The sequence below is a fragment of the Carassius gibelio genome, chromosome A5 (assembly GCF_023724105.1).
Source record: "Carassius gibelio isolate Cgi1373 ecotype wild population from Czech Republic chromosome A5, carGib1.2-hapl.c, whole genome shotgun sequence".
Lineage (NCBI taxonomy): Eukaryota > Metazoa > Chordata > Actinopteri > Cypriniformes > Cyprinidae > Carassius > Carassius gibelio.
The window spans coordinates 1,751,692-1,767,433 of NC_068375.1; the positions used below are offsets into that span (position 1 = coordinate 1,751,692).

Genomic DNA, 15,742 nt, shown 5'->3' on the forward strand with positions numbered 1-15,742 from the left:
GTCCAAAGACATTACATTTGCCTAACTGTGCATGTTTAAACCTCACCAAGATGATACAGACATAAGTTTCATGCAATTCCTCTGGCAGGATTAATTTATTTAGCAAAATATTACACCATTTACTTGTGTGATCATTCAGGATATATCTAAAATGCAAACTGCCCTCGTGTTTTGCCACAGGACAGCAAGTGTGAGTAAATTTCCCATTTTCTTTTTAGGACCGTAATATGAAAAGCATGCAAAGTAAAAATATCTTTAGAAACTGCCTGAATGTTGAATAGCACATACCTGCAAATTAACGTTACTGCTATAAACATGTCTATTAGTACAATGTCTTACAAGACTAAACATGCTTCATAGTTTTCAAAGCCTCTGTTTCCACAGTCCATACTACAATTCACATCAGCATTTAATTTATCCGAGAGTGTGTAGAAAGGCTGGAACGCCAAAACGAGTGGAAAATATGCTTTTCCAACAGGAAATTATTAATGTGGACCAGGCTTGAGGAATCGTCAAATCAGGCAACCAATTGCTAAGCCGGCAACACAGTAGGCTACCCAGGCATTTTTAGCTTGCCCCGTAACATTTTACTAACCCTTCTACTTTACCACAGCCAACAACTACAGCAACCAAGGCAAACACAAAGCTGCTTCTACTTGCAACACTGTCCCACACATCCCAGCATTTCCATCCTGTTACTCTTAACCCCCTTGTTACTTTTCATCGTCCTCCAGCTCACGTAGCAGACATTAGCATAAGGCTGCCTCTGCTAGCAGTGCAGGTTACACATGTTCTCCAAGACATCACACACCCCTTTTCCTACGACCCCCTCCCTTCCTCACTATCGCAGCAGTGTCTTCTCCCGCAGGAGCCTTTTCTGTATTTCCTCACTGCCGCAGCAGCGTCTATTCCTGCAGGAGTCTTTTCTGTATTTCCTCATTGCCACAGCATTGTCTGCTCCCGCAGGAGCCTATATATACATTTAAAAAAAAAAAGAAAAGAAAAAAAAGCTTGACACTATTCTCCAGGCAGTTTTTCCCACAACCTCCAGTCATACATGACTGCGTTGGAGATGTGTCAATGCATTTCATCTCACTTATAACATTCCGTTCCCGGATTTTTCCCTACTATCCATCACCTCTTTCATTTTGTTTCTCAACGGCACCAAGGTTCTCCAAGTCTGTTCTATCCAGGGTATCCGCGGGGTCTTGAAAAGTATTAAAAGGTGATAAATCAATTTTGGGAAAATTAAGACCCTTAAAAAGTATTAAAGTCTTATCACAGCTTTATAAAGTCTTAAATTTTGAAAGTATTTTTTTCTGAATTAGCTGTCCAACAGTTTGAGTCCCAAAAACATCGTAACAGTGTGAATTTAGTCATTTTTATAAAAATAAAAAAACGAAAAGGTACATAAACTAGGCTATTGTGGGTGCGTTCGTAAATTGCCTCTGAGAGCACCAGAGCAGGCAGGTGGGCGGAAGTTCAAAACCACAAAGTACGCTCTGGCGTTCCCAGTGCGTATTACAACACACTGAAAAGTTTTTTAATAAACTTTGCTTCGATTTACTATCCCAGCCTATTTGATTTTTTTGTATTAGAGTGGTCTATAGTCTTTATCACAAACTCAAACTGTTAAGTTAAAAGTATAACTGATGTAAATGGTTACAGCTTGAAGTGGCGGTGAGGTATTAAAAAATAATGAGAAGGTCCTGGAAAAAGTCTTGAAAAGGTATTAAAATTAACTTCAAGATTCCTGCATGTACCCTGCTATCAAAGGCTTTTTTCATAAACTGATGTTTGGTGCATAAACAATTTGCAAACCTCCCTCTTTATCAAAGGGATCCAGTGATCCCAAGCCCACCCATCCTGACGCTAGACAAACCATAACGCCAGATATCCTCACAAAATTTCTTTACACCCTCCTCACAAATTACCAACCCCTCAGCATAGCTCACACGCTCAACGCCATGTTCATTCTAGCTTTTTACAGTTTTCATAGGTGCTCGGAGCTCACGAGCTCTTCAAATTTCAATCCAAAATCAACCCTACCATATCAGACCTAACCTTACTCAACGAAGAAACAATCCTTTTTAATCAAACAAAGCAAGACAGACCAAGCCAAGAAAGGTCATTTTATTTACATTTTCAATCTCCCCTCTCCAATCCAGCCCTACCAATGCATCCTAGAATACCTACACTCAAGGAATTCTCAAGCAAAATCCCTGCAAGAACCCCTATGCCCATTTCACACATACTCTGTCTGCAGTGCGTATGCATTGCGTATTTTTTTATGCACCCATGTTACCGGATTCCAGCGTTCACACTGCACGCGGTTGCGGTCCGTCAATGCGTTCCAGGAAGCAGTGCGTCTTCAGGCTCTCCCAGCCCGCTAACCAGCTGACTTCACAAGAAAATAAATCAGCCCCCGCCAGTACTGAACGCCTTAATCTGGTGGCTGTCAGTTTATTCAATTTTTGTTCAATTGAATTTATTTAAAACACAAGTTTCACAATTTGAGTTGAATTACTGAAATTAACTTTTCCATGACATTCTAATTTATTGAGATGCACCTGTGTATCGTGACGGAAATCACTGAACACCTCAAACAAAAAAGTGCGTAAGACTTAGTTTGCTTAAGCCGAACACACCTAATGCCATTTAATGGAGTAAGCACGCTCATTCTTGCATGTACATATAATTTTATTTTCACCAACTGCAAACTCACAAGAAGCTCATAAAAGGCACTTTTTTGCTCCACATTTGCCCTCTGTTCATTTTGTTTTGGTACACTACATAGTCAAATCATCTCTCATAGCGTTGCATTTTGTCATTGCTTTCTGTTTTTGGTTTTAGAAGTATTTGGTCTATGTTGCATTTATATATAATTCGAACCGCACCAGAGTCTGTTTGAAAGTGGACCAAAACCCATCTTTTTAGTGGTCTCTGCCTGCTTGGTGCACACCAGGGTTCGGATGGCAACGTTCACACATGCTCAAATGAACCGCATTAACAGAGCAATTGCATCAGGGTTCATTTTAATCAAACCAAACATGACAAGTGTGAACTTTAATAAATGTCTGTCATCAGTGACTGTGAGTATGTGTGTATTATATAATTCTGTATTTTTAGCTAAGCCGAATCTAGGATATTTCTGTTCTAGTGTCACCATTGCCATGTGCATTGGTGAAAAGGGCCAATCCCTAGCCTATGCTTAAGTTCACCCCTGACAGTTCCTATGACAATTTAATACCAGTCCTAATAATTTCAAATGGGATCAAATAAAGTGCTATAAATTATCTGATTTTCAGATTACAGACATTTAAGTTGTACTCATTCAATATTTTTATTAGGATAATGTTTTTTTCCCCTTTTCAGATGTTCAGTGCTCACCAGATCACAGCAGATGATGCTTCACTCCAACCTCAACACCTACCTTTCTGAAAACTGCATTGGTGATGTGTGTATTCTTTCTGCTGTGCAGTGGATAAATGACAATGCACAAGCATATATAACAAAAAGTGTCCCTGTCAGCGATCTGAAGAAGGAAGATGTTTTGATGATGTCAAAAAAGATTTTCACTAGACTCTGGATCTATAGCCATCACATCTACAATAAGATCAAGAGGAAGAACATTTTGGAATGGGCAGAGGAGATGAACCTTTCTGGGTTCAGTATGCCAGGAAAGCCTGGTATTGTGTGTGTGGAGGGTCAGCAGTCTACTTGCAATGAGTTCTGGGCCAGGTATCTTAAAAAAAAAAAAAGTTGTGTCCATTCTTATTCTCTCGTGAAATGTTTTTATAATTTGTTTGTGAAGTATTAATATTGATAATATCTGAACATAAATATCTGAATATAAGCCAGGAGCACTGACAGGCAATATTTTACCTTGTTTTTTTTTTTTGTTTTTTTTCAAAAGCAAACACAATTAGATAAGGTAACATTGCCATCACATACTGTATAAGGCCAATTCACAGTACACCTGCAGACATAGATGAACAATAACAGTCACATTTTAAGATCAGTATGTTATCCCATCAGTATCTGTTACCATTGGGTATCACTTGTTGGCACTGGTCTGCATCTGTTTCTGTTATGTGAGTTATGCAGTTTCAATGCCTATACAGTGCTGTTAAGTTAAATAATACTGTATAGGTTGTACAGTGAGGATAAACTTGCCACTGATTAATCAAATGTGGGATATGAGCAATGTAGAGTAGCGCTGCCTGTTTATTGTTTCTCCAATCAACAATGCAGTGATGGATTAGCATTTACGTGGCATAATGCAACTCGTAAAAAGACAGTATAAGTCATTATAATCCGTAATTACAGGTGCATCTCAATAAATTAGAATGTCAAGGAAGAGTTCATTTATTTCAGTAATTCAACTCAAATTGTGAAACTTGTGTATTTAATCAATGCACACCGACTGATCTAGTCTAAGTCTTTGGTTCTTTTAATTGTGATGATTTTGTCTCACATTTAACAAAAAAAGTCACAGACAACATCTGAGGCATCTTACCTGGGCTTAGGAGAGGAAATTGACTGTTGCAATTGGTCCCAAGTCAATTTTTCAGATGATTGCAGGTTTTGTATTTCATTTGGAAACCAAGGTCCTAGAGTCCTAGAGGAAAGACTGCAAAGAAAATAATTAACTGACCCCGCTATTGTTGGGTTAATAACTTAGTTCTCAGAAGCTAGATTGTTAACTGTCTTTATTGAATGAACTGGCAATGAACAGAAAATAACTTGGGCTGGCACCACTTGGCACAACTGATAAATTGGCGGTTTATTCTTAAACCAATCAGCAAACTCAAATAATGGAAGCATAGTTTCATATTTTTTCTCTTTTTTTTATTATTTTTGAAATGGTGGTATTATCCTATGACTTAGACATTTTTACATATATGAACAATATTATATTATTATAGTAATTGAAATCAAATCAATCGATATTGATGCATATTTGAATGTACACAAAGCTACAGCTGACCTAATATATTGAACAGAAAAGATTGCATGTTGCTATGGATTCTGGTAAATATTTTCAGTAATCCAGTCGAACTACCTATTCATTTTTTATTTATTCTCCAGGGTGAAAGTTTTAACATGGAAGAGAATTACGATTCGTCACAGAGAGGATGTCCCTTTTGACAACACCTGGACAGAGAAGAGAACTGACTCTCTCCGCAAATTTACTGGCTTTCATGAAGTAAGTTTTGACACTCATGGGACCAGAGGAAACCACATGGACCTTGGACAGCTCTATCAGTTTCTTAGTGAAAAAGGATGTTCTGATATCTTTCAAATGTACTTTGGGATTGAGGGGAGATAACAGTTTGTGTGTGTATTAGTTTTGATTTTGCCTTCACATTTTAGGCTTAATTTTGAAACAAACTCTTTAAAAGATTAAACTTTAGATCATGAATGCAGTTAAATTAACAGACAACCAATTGTAAATGTAGCTGCAAGGAGTGATTACTAGTGTTCAAATGCTTTAAGGCATTTTAAAGGTGGTTTCCTTAATGGAGAGTAAGCCTTGTTCTAGACTAAAATGGCCCTTAAAACCAGATTAACATAAATCTGCTTTCTCTGTCATGATTTTAGTTAATTTTAGACTTAATATAGTCCAGAATTTAATAGGCTGATTTTCTGGAGGAAGACTAGAGCTACTTCAGGACTAAATTGAGGCTTAAATTAAACCCACCAGGATGCATTGATTTAAGATTTATGTTGTGTATTCAGTCTTGATATATCTACAATATTGACACATGAACAAAGAAGCCTGTGAAATTAAATCTGCACTGAATTTTTCTTTCTTTTATATATATATATATATATATATATATATATATATATATATATATATATATATATATATATATATATATATATATATATATATATATATATATATATATATAAATAAATCACAAAACCCTAACCTTAAATTGAAGTAAAATAGGAAGAAAGGGAAATCAAATTTTTAGAAAGTTTTAGAAAGTATTTCTAAAACGCACATTGGCCACAATTAATGGCACAATTTTATTCAATACTTTTTTCAACCTCCTTTTCCCAATCTCCTATAATGCCTAAAATGATCTGACAAGAGATCAGAGACCATTCCTTCATACAGAATCACTCCAGACGCTTCAGATTCCCAGCTCCATGTTGATACTCTTTCCTCTTCAGTTTTTTTTCCCGGTTCAGGTCAGGGAACTGGATAGGCATTATCTTCCTCTCGTTACATTAAGGCAATATAGACACAAACAATATACTGCAGGCTAGAGGTCTCCATGGGTCCACTTGGATCCGAAAACTTGAGGTCGGACCAAAGCAGGTTCAGGTCCAAAACTTTGTCGAGTGCCTTGGACACGGGTTGGGTCCGGTATCAGTTGCCTCAGGTAATTTAAAATAATTGTGCTTTTTCCAAATGGACCCAATAAGACCCAATCCTTTTCATGTACTTCCACATTGGTGTTAAGTGAAAATTGAAAGTCAAAACGTAGAAAAGGAACATCTGTTTGTAACCTCGCACACAGAAATCCATCTTATAGATATGAGATCCATCAGGAAAAGCCACTTGCTTCATTACAGTGTGATTATACAGGGCAGGGCTTTTCTTTTTTGTGTGCAGGATCCCTTCGCCAGAGATGAGGTAAATAGCATTGCAAAGCAGACAACACCATCCACAATCCTTGATTTATTAAGCTATCGATTTAATTTTTATTGAGCTATCATGTTTATTTTTCCAATCCACTTGTTAAAATTGAAAGCCGAACTCAGAAATAACTTCAGGCAGGCAATAATATAATGGAATAAAAATGGAAAAGGGACAAATCAGTCAGCAGGACACCAAATTATTATTATTTTTTTTGGATGCAGACTTTTTTCCACTGGAATTGTTAACCTTTGATTTGCTTCTCAGTTCCATAAAATGTTAAGCTTTTCTAGTTTCATTTACATGTTTTATAGGCAACCTTCGACGTGCTAATTCAGATTAGCGTTAATGTAGTTTATTTTAGTTCAGGATTTAATAGTGCAGGAGTTGGTAATCTGTACTTTATCTGTTTCAGAAAGTTATTTTTTTTTTATCCATGATTAACTATTCTAGTTGGTCCACAAATCTAATTGGCTGATAAGAGGTCAATATTAGAGTGATAACAGAACTCCTCCAACTGCTTTACTGTTTTTATCCCTCCGCTTGCCGTATTTCTCACAGCAGTGTAATAAGACACCCAAATCCACTATAATTAAAAGATAATACTGTTTTTGTCTCTCAGATTATAGTTTTAAGAGCTTTTTGGAGAGAGTGTACTTGTTTAGATTTCAAATATATGGCTTGTTAATAAATATAATGTCTGTTTGGAAATTTCCATCGACATTTTCAGAAATGTCAATTCTTTCAGAAATTAGTTCCAGGGCGTCAACACCCATTCACCACTCATGAACCCGTAGCAGCCTCACCTCGACCAGATCTTCTGGATTTTGTCACTGTCCCTATAGTGGTTAAACATGAGTCTTCATCTGTAAGTCGCTTTGGATAAAAGCGTCTGATAAATGCTATTATTTGTTCCAGGGAAAATAGTTTCATGGGCAAAGGGCAAAATCTAATCATGTTATATTTTATGTAACTTCAGTGCTGTAAATCATGTATACCCAGAAGTCCGTTACATTTACATTTATTCATTTAGCAGATGAGGACAGTGGAAGCAATCAAAAACAACAAAAAGAGCAATGATATATAAGCGCTATAACAAGTCTCAGTTAGGTTAACACAGTACACCTAGTATGGGATTTTAAATAATATAATATAAAGAAAACAGATTGAAAAAAAAAGAATAGAGCAAGCTAGTGTTAGAGGTCTTTACACATACACACACACAAATACAATTGCATAATTAATGAAAAGAAAATAGAATATAAAAAGATTAGAAAGGTAGTTAGATTTTTTTTAAAGAAAATAATTAGAATAGTGAGTGTTAAAGTTAGAGGGTCACAGTGGTGGACGAAGTACACAAATCAAGTACTTGAGTAAAAGTACAGATACATATGGTAAAATATTACTCCAGTAAAAGTAAAAGTACTCCTTTTTCAATTTTACTCAAGTGAAAGTACAAAAGTAATCAATTTTTTATGTACTTAAGTAAAAAAGTACGGCAAGATAGATGTTTGCAATTTTATATAGGCTTCTTAATTTAATTTTATATTAGCACATTTTTTTTTATAATCCTACTGCTCAAAATACCTTGGATTTTTTTCCAAAATAACCACTATATGGAGTCAAGATATTTTTGTTGTTGATATGGACTACGCTGATTAGAGTAATGTTCACTGTGAAGCTTACACTATGATGTACCCGAGAGAAAACAGAGATGACCATCTGATCTTCACCAGTAAGAACAAAGTATTTTAAAGTTAGTTGTTTTACAGAACATCAAAGTTACAGTACAGACCAAAAGTTTGGACACCTTCTCATTCAAAGAGTTTCCTTTATTTTCATGACTATGTAAATTGTAGAGTCACACTGAAGGCATCAAGGGCTATTTGACCAAGAAGGAGAGTGATGGGGTGCTGCTCCAGATGACCTGGCCTCCACAGTCACCGGACCTGAACCCAATCCAGATGGTTTAGGGGTGAGCTGGACCGCAGACAGAAGGCAAAAGGGCCAACAAGTGCTAAGCATCTCTCGGAGAACTCCTTCAAGACTGTTGGAAGACCATTTCAGGTGACTACCTCTTGAAGCTCATCAAGAGAATGCCAAGAGTGTGCAAAGCAGTAATCAAAGCAAAAGGTGAAGAACCTACAATATGACATATTTTCAGTTGTTTCACACTTTTTTGTTATGTATATAATTCCATATATAATTCCACATGTGTTAATTCATAGTTTTGATGCCTTCAGTGTGAATCTACTATTTTCATAGTCATGAAAATAAAGAAAACTCTTTGAATGAGAAGGTGCTTCCAAACTTTTGGTCTGTACTGTATATATGACATGATAATAAGGCCTGAAGTTAGGAAGAACATTTTAAGGAAAAAAATAATAAAACAAATTTCATAATGATTTTTTCCTTCTCAAATTTTGTCTGTGGTTTAAAAACACCCCTATCCAAACTGGGTGCATCTCTTCCCACTGATAATTACTGTAGTTACCATGTTCTGAACATTACATCATTTCTTTTCTAACCAGATGTAATCTATATATATATATATATATATATATATATATATATATATATATATATATATATATGTGGCTGAATAAAAATATTTGGACATTATACAAATTACATCAACTTAGCACTAACAAGCTTGTTAGCTAGACAGTTAGCATCAGCTAACAATATTTACTTATTTTCAGTACGATGAACATTCATGTCTGTCTACTCGTCTAGTTAATCCAAACAATATACATAACGTTACTGTCGATAAACAATATAAAAACAGACGTAACATAGGACATTTTAATAAAACTGTTAACATTACGGCAGCGGTGAATTTGAACGTGGATGAGTTATTGTATTTATTCTGTGTTATTTTATGGGGTTTTTTTTTTGTTGTTGTTGTTGTTGTTTTTTTACCTAAAATTGATGTGTCTGCATCGTCTGCACTCGAGCATTTCAGTGGGCTCAAATAGATCACTCTTTACAACGGATTTAGTTCCCAAACAACTGACAGTTTTGACCTAAATATGATTTTCAGTTACAATAATTAATCCAAAATTTCGACATAACTTACTTTTAGCAACATCAGACGCACGCGCGCTCACAAGATCTCCCGGTTCTTACTTCTGTAGACTCGCACTAAACGGTTCATTTGAATGAAGTGAGTGGTCGACTCTAGAACAGCTGCAATCGGATCATTCTAATTCGTAAACGAATCGTTTGGTGTGATTCGCGATCCGATTTAAAAGTTTATTTTGAAAAGACTCAGTTCGTTCATGATGAATCAGACACCGCTTCTGCGTGTCGGAGCACGTGATATATTATAGGGAGTAACGATATGTTTTATGAAATGTAGTGAAGTAAAAAGTACGATTTTATTCTTTGGAATGTAGTGAAGTAAAAGTAAAAGTTGCTCAAAATAAAACTACTCCAGTAAAGTACAGATACTTGAAAAATGTACTTAAGTACAGTAACGAAGTAAAGCTACTCCGTTACTGTCCACCACTGGAGGGTCAAATAAAGATGGAAGAGATTCTTGAAGATTGCAAAGGACTCAGCTCTCCGGATTGAGTTGGGGAGGTAATTCCACCAGGAGGGAACATTTAATTTAAAAGTCCGTAAAAGTGTCTTTTTGCTTCTTTGGGATGGCACAATCAAGCGGCGTTCACTTGCAGAACGCAAGCTTCTAGAGGGCAAATAAGTCTGAAGTAACAAATTTAGGTAAATGGGTGCAGACCAAGTGGTAGTTTTGTAGGCAAACATCAATGCCTTGAATTTTATACGAGCAACTATTGGAAGCCAGTGCAAACTGATAAACAGAGGTGTGACATGTATTCTTTTTGCCTCATAAAAATAATCTTGCTGCCGCGTTCTGAATTAATTGTGAAGGTTTGATAGAATTGGCTGGAAGACCTGCCAAGAGGGCATTGCAATAGTCCAGCCTGGACAGAACAAGAGCTTGAACAAGGAGTTGTGCAGCATGTTCCGAAAGAAAGGGCTTGATCTTCTTGATGTTGAAGAAAGCAAATCTGCAGGATCGGACAGTTTTAGCAATGTGGTCTGAGAAAGTCAGTTGATCATCAATCATAACTCCAAGGCTTCTAGCTGTTTTTGAAGGAGTTATGGTTGATGTGCCTAACTTGATGGTGAAATTGTGATGAAACAATGGGTTTGCTGGAATCACAAGCAGTTCTGTCTTGGCAAGGTTGAGTTGAAGGTGATGGTCCATCATCCAGGAAGAAACGTCTGTTAGACAAGCTGAGATGCGAATAGCTACCGTCGGATCATCAGGATGGAATGTGAGGTAGAGTTGAGTGTCATTATCATAGCAGTGGTATGAAAAGCCATGTTTCTGAATGACAGAACCTAATGATGCCATGTAGACAGAGAAGAGGAGTGGTCCAAGAACTGAGCCCTGAGGCACCCCAGTAGTTAGATGTTGTGACCTCACCTCTCCAAGATACTTTGAAGTATGAAGGTATTTTTGATTCAAATTAACTGAGCACCTGTGGCAGTGTGATTTGTAGTTGTAGAGAAAAGCCACACATGTGTATCAGTAAATTTGAAGTCACAGAGATAAATGTTTTAAGAGTTGCAAACCTGTAGCCTTTTTTTCTCTCCCACAAACACAACACAACAGTTACACCTTCTCAAATTCTTCATTGCAGGTGCACAAATCCTATTCTACAAATCACACATTTAGAAACTCGTACGCTCACATTTTTGAAACAATTGCTGCAGTGAATGTGGTGCAAAACGCATTTACACACCCGCATCAAGAAATGTGCAGTCGTGGAGAAATGTTGAACATCCGCAAATCAGTACGTGAATTCATCAAATGAGAGTTGCACACTTGTAGAATATTTTCTCAGAATGTCTTGTATATTTTTCTACCACAAACACAAAGTACATAACTACAGCTTCTTGAATCTGCTGCGATGAAGCTCAAACACTGTTTTTTCGCTTTCAAGCGACAAGTTTCGCGCTCTCCCTTTTGCACCGAGATATTTGGTTCAAAAGTGATTTGTGCATCTGTAGAGGTAGTGGGCGGGACTGTTTAGAGATTACAGAATTTCAGCCAATCAGAAGAGCTTACTGAGCCGGTAGATATACGCCCCAAGCAGTTTTACGCCCCTGTTGTTCCTCATGCGTCCAGTAGGGGGAGGCAGTATATTAGTATATGAGCCCAGTCATTTATAAGAACAGCAGACCATATCTATATGTATGATAGCAGCAGACCTTCTTGAAGCGATACGGATGAGGTATGTTAAATAATCTGCTAAAGTACTTGTTGTTGATTGTATTGTGTAATGATGCAACATTTATTATTTATAAAAGATTGATCAATTAAATAAGAAAGAATAGCGATATCAATTCAAAAGATGGATCAGTTTATTTCGAGAGGCAAAAGTACTTGATTGAGTCAGATGTTCTGTCTGACTCAAACTTAACTAACCACAGTCTATCATCAATGGACAAAAAAAAAAAAAAAACATTCAAAGTGACTTGACACTTTTTCCAAGTGTTCCATCAATATTGTTCATTGAAGATCAGGAGCGAATTGATGTTATCTACACTCAGATGACTTCAATTTTGGATGGCACACCTACACACACCCACAGTGACCAGATCAGATTCATTATGGATGTCCCTTTTCCAGAGGTATGGTCTTGTGTGTTAGTTGTGCTCTGCATGGTGTCATATTCACATTGTTTTTAATGTCAAATAGTTTATCCATAATGTTAGATAATTTCTATAAAATAATAGTTTTGTGCTTAATATAGAAAAGGAACTTTGGATTTTGTTGTAAAAAAAAAAAAAAAAAAGCAAAATGATGCTTGGCTTATTTGGGCTGTGATAAATCTTTCTCTGGTAGTCCATCATCTGTGCTCTTGCTGTTGTGAAAGATGTGTCCATCTTGGAGGCTGAGGAGAAATTCCTTCGAGGACCTGTCATTGACGCAAGGTACTGTAAGGTACTGCAAAAAAATTTGAAACATGACATCCTGCCATTATTTATAAATAACCATTGTTTTCTACCACTATGCAACTTTTGCTTTTTTATTTATTTTTATCAGTGAGTGGGATCACTTTGACCGCAGGATAAAGAAACAATTAAAGAAGAGTGGCAAACCATTGGAGAGTCATCTACAGGAGTCATGCTGTTAAGAAATAACCAAGTCATGGTGTTAATAAATTTTTTTTGTGAACAACAATATTGTCTTTCTTTTAAATGACCCTTGGAACTTTAGAAAATTGTTAAATTTTGTTGGTCTTCATAAAATGCTATGTAGAACATGTTCTGTTGCTGTATAATGAGCAATTGTGAATTGTAAAGCAAATATTTCATTTAGGATCCATATGATTACACAGTACTGTATGTCTAATGGCCTGAATATGGTTAATATCTAAATATAACTTAATATAAATTCACAACATCATATATCAGTCAATCTCTGTATATAAAAACAGTTTATAAATATATATAAATAATACATTTTACAGTAGGTCATAGGTCTGCAGCCTCCCCCTACTGGACGCATGAGGAACAACAGGGGCGTAAAACTGCTTGGGGCGTATATCTACCGGCTCAGTAAGCTCTTCTGATTGGCTGAAATTCTGTAATCTCTAAACAGTCCCGCCCACTACCTCTACAGATGCACAAATCACTTTTGAACCAAATATCTCGGTGCAAAAGGGAGAGCGCGAAACTTGTCGCTTGAAAGCGAAAAAACAGTGTTTGAGCTTCATCGCAGCAGATTCAAGAAGCTGTAGTTATGTACTTTGTGTTTGTGGTAGAAAAATATACAAGACATTCTGAGAAAATATTCTACAAGTGTGCAACTCTCATTTGATGAATTCACGTACTGATTTGCGGATGTTCAACATTTCTCCACGACTGCACATTTCTTGATGCGGGTGTGTAAATGCGTTTTGCACCACATTCACTGCAGCAATTGTTTCAAAAATGTGAGCGTACGAGTTTCTAAATGTGTGATTTGTAGAATAGGATTTGTGCACCTGCAATGAAGAATTTGAGAAGGTGTAACTGTTGTGTTGTGTTTGTGGGAGAGAAAAAAAGGCTACAGGTTTGCAACTCTTAAAACATTTCTTTCTGTTTCTTTAAACTTACTGATACACATGTGTGGCTTTTCTCTACAACTACAAATCACACTGCCACAGGTGCTCAGTTAATTTGAATCAAAAATACCTTCATATTGAAGGACCTATCTGATAGGTAAGACTCAAACCATTGAAGTGTGGTTCCTGATATGCCTTTTGCCAGTAGGGTTGATAGGAGGATCTGGTGGTTAACCGTGTCAAAAGCAGCGGACAGATCAAGCATGATAAGTACTGAAGATTTGGATTCTGCTCTTGCCAGTCTTAGAGCTTCAACAAGGCAGTCTCAGTTGAATGTCCACTTCTGAAGCCAGATTGGTTGCTGACAAGGAGGTTGTTGTGTGTGAGAAATGTAGAGACTTGGTTGAACACAGCTCGTTCAAGTGTTTTTGCAATGGAAGGAAGAAGGGAAACTGGTCTGTAGTTCTCTAAAAGAGATGGATTGAGGTTGGGTTTCTTAAGTAGTGGAGTTATACGTGCCTGTCTAAATGATGAGGGAAAAACACCAGTGTGGAGGGATGTGTTGATGATGTGAGTGAGTGCAGGTACAACTGCAGGAGAAATGGCTTGAAGGAGATGAGATGGAATAGGCTCAAGCGGGCAAGTTGTAGGGTGATTACAAAGGATGAGTTTTGAAACTTCTGCCTCAGAGAGTGAAGAGAAGGATGTAAATGAGTGTAAGTTTGCTGTTGATATGAGCTTGACTGATTGTGGTGTGGAAAATTGTGTGTTAGTGACTGGAACATGCAATGGTCTCTTCATTATAGACATTTATGTTTGCGATCATGTACTCTTCAGTTAGGAGATCTTTGTGATGCATTTTAAAGCAAAGTTGGGGTTGATTTCGACTTCACATACAAACTAGAATAAGCTAATTACAATTGTCTTTATTTTAATGTTATACTAAATATATTTTGTCAGTGATGGAAATATGATTTAAGCCTGAATTGTAAGCATGTTTAGTTTAAAAATATTTAATAGTAAATAAGTCACTATTGTATAACATTTGAATAAGATAAAAATAATAATAAATATTTATTTGCAACAACTGAAGGAGTGCTAAATGATGCATGCTCACGCAAGCGTTGTCAAGGTCACACTTGGTCAGTTATTTCCTTTGTCATGGAAGTTCCAAACTCTTATACGAGACCGTAATACCCTACACCCTTCAAAGAACACACTGCAAGGGCTCTTCCTTCCGAAGGGAGTAGGGCATAGGGATGGTCACTTCCCTTTGCAATTCCCCCTAATTTTCATACTATCCATCCTAAATAGAGATTAGATAAAGTGTGGCAAAGCATAGTATGTTGAAAAGAGTATGTCAGAAGTCACAAGATGGTGAACTTTTTCAGGTTGATTTTTAAAGTGTGGACCTGTGCACATACCTGGATGTGTGCAACCGATGGTTAAGTAGAGAGGTTTAGATAAAGGTTGTTGAGTTACTAATAATCAACATCAGAATAAGAATTGGCTTTTATTTGTCAGTTGTGCGCAAACACAAGGAATTTTATTTTAATCATATTTATTTTTTTGGTGCTCCTGGTATATACATACCAGGGGCGTTTCCTCCGGGAGGCAGTGTCTCCTCTCCTCAAAACTGGATAAAAAAATAATCAATATAACAAAAATAAAACAGCGCTAAAACATTTTAGAATAAGGTCTAATTTTAATTGGTAAACTAACATAAACAAATAATGAACATTTATTATTACTTAATGTTTTGTTAATTTAGACATTTATTAATTTATCTCTTAACATTAACTGATTAACTATTTAACGATTTGGTTAATGTATTAGTTAAAATGAACTAAAAATTAACAACACATCTGTTCAGCCTTACTTAATCTTTGCTTATGTTAACTTATTCATATACTCAGTGGTGGTAAGTAACTAAGTAAAAATACTTTGCTACTTTACTTAAGTATTTTTTGGGGGGGATCTGTACTTTACTTGAGTATGT

At 36.4% G+C, this 15,742-nt stretch overlaps 1 protein-coding gene and 1 long non-coding RNA gene across 4 annotated transcripts in view; both read left to right on the forward strand.

Annotated features, from left to right (window-relative positions):
- rwdd2b (RWD domain containing 2B) overlaps positions 1–7,379 on the forward strand; it is a 64,969-nt gene extending 57,590 nt beyond the window's left edge. The window contains exons 4-5 of the mRNA XM_052591260.1: positions 3,376–3,741; positions 5,092–7,379. Coding sequence (XP_052447220.1) covers positions 3,376–3,741; positions 5,092–5,332 — 607 coding nt within the window. The 3' untranslated portion in view covers positions 5,333–7,379. The remainder of the gene's footprint in view (positions 1–3,375; positions 3,742–5,091) is intronic.
- A 1,927-nt stretch (positions 7,380–9,306) lies between these two features.
- LOC127988488 (uncharacterized) lies at positions 9,307–12,878 on the forward strand. Of its 3 annotated transcripts, none has more exons than XR_008161676.1 (4): positions 9,307–11,925; positions 12,213–12,325; positions 12,540–12,628; positions 12,741–12,878. It is a non-coding gene; the product is annotated as an uncharacterized LOC127988488 (long non-coding RNA). The 3 variants fall into 3 exon arrangements; XR_008161675.1 differs by having other exon boundaries at positions 9,308–11,925; positions 12,187–12,325; XR_008161674.1 differs by having other exon boundaries at positions 11,207–12,325.
- Positions 12,879–15,742: the final 2,864 nt, after the last annotated feature.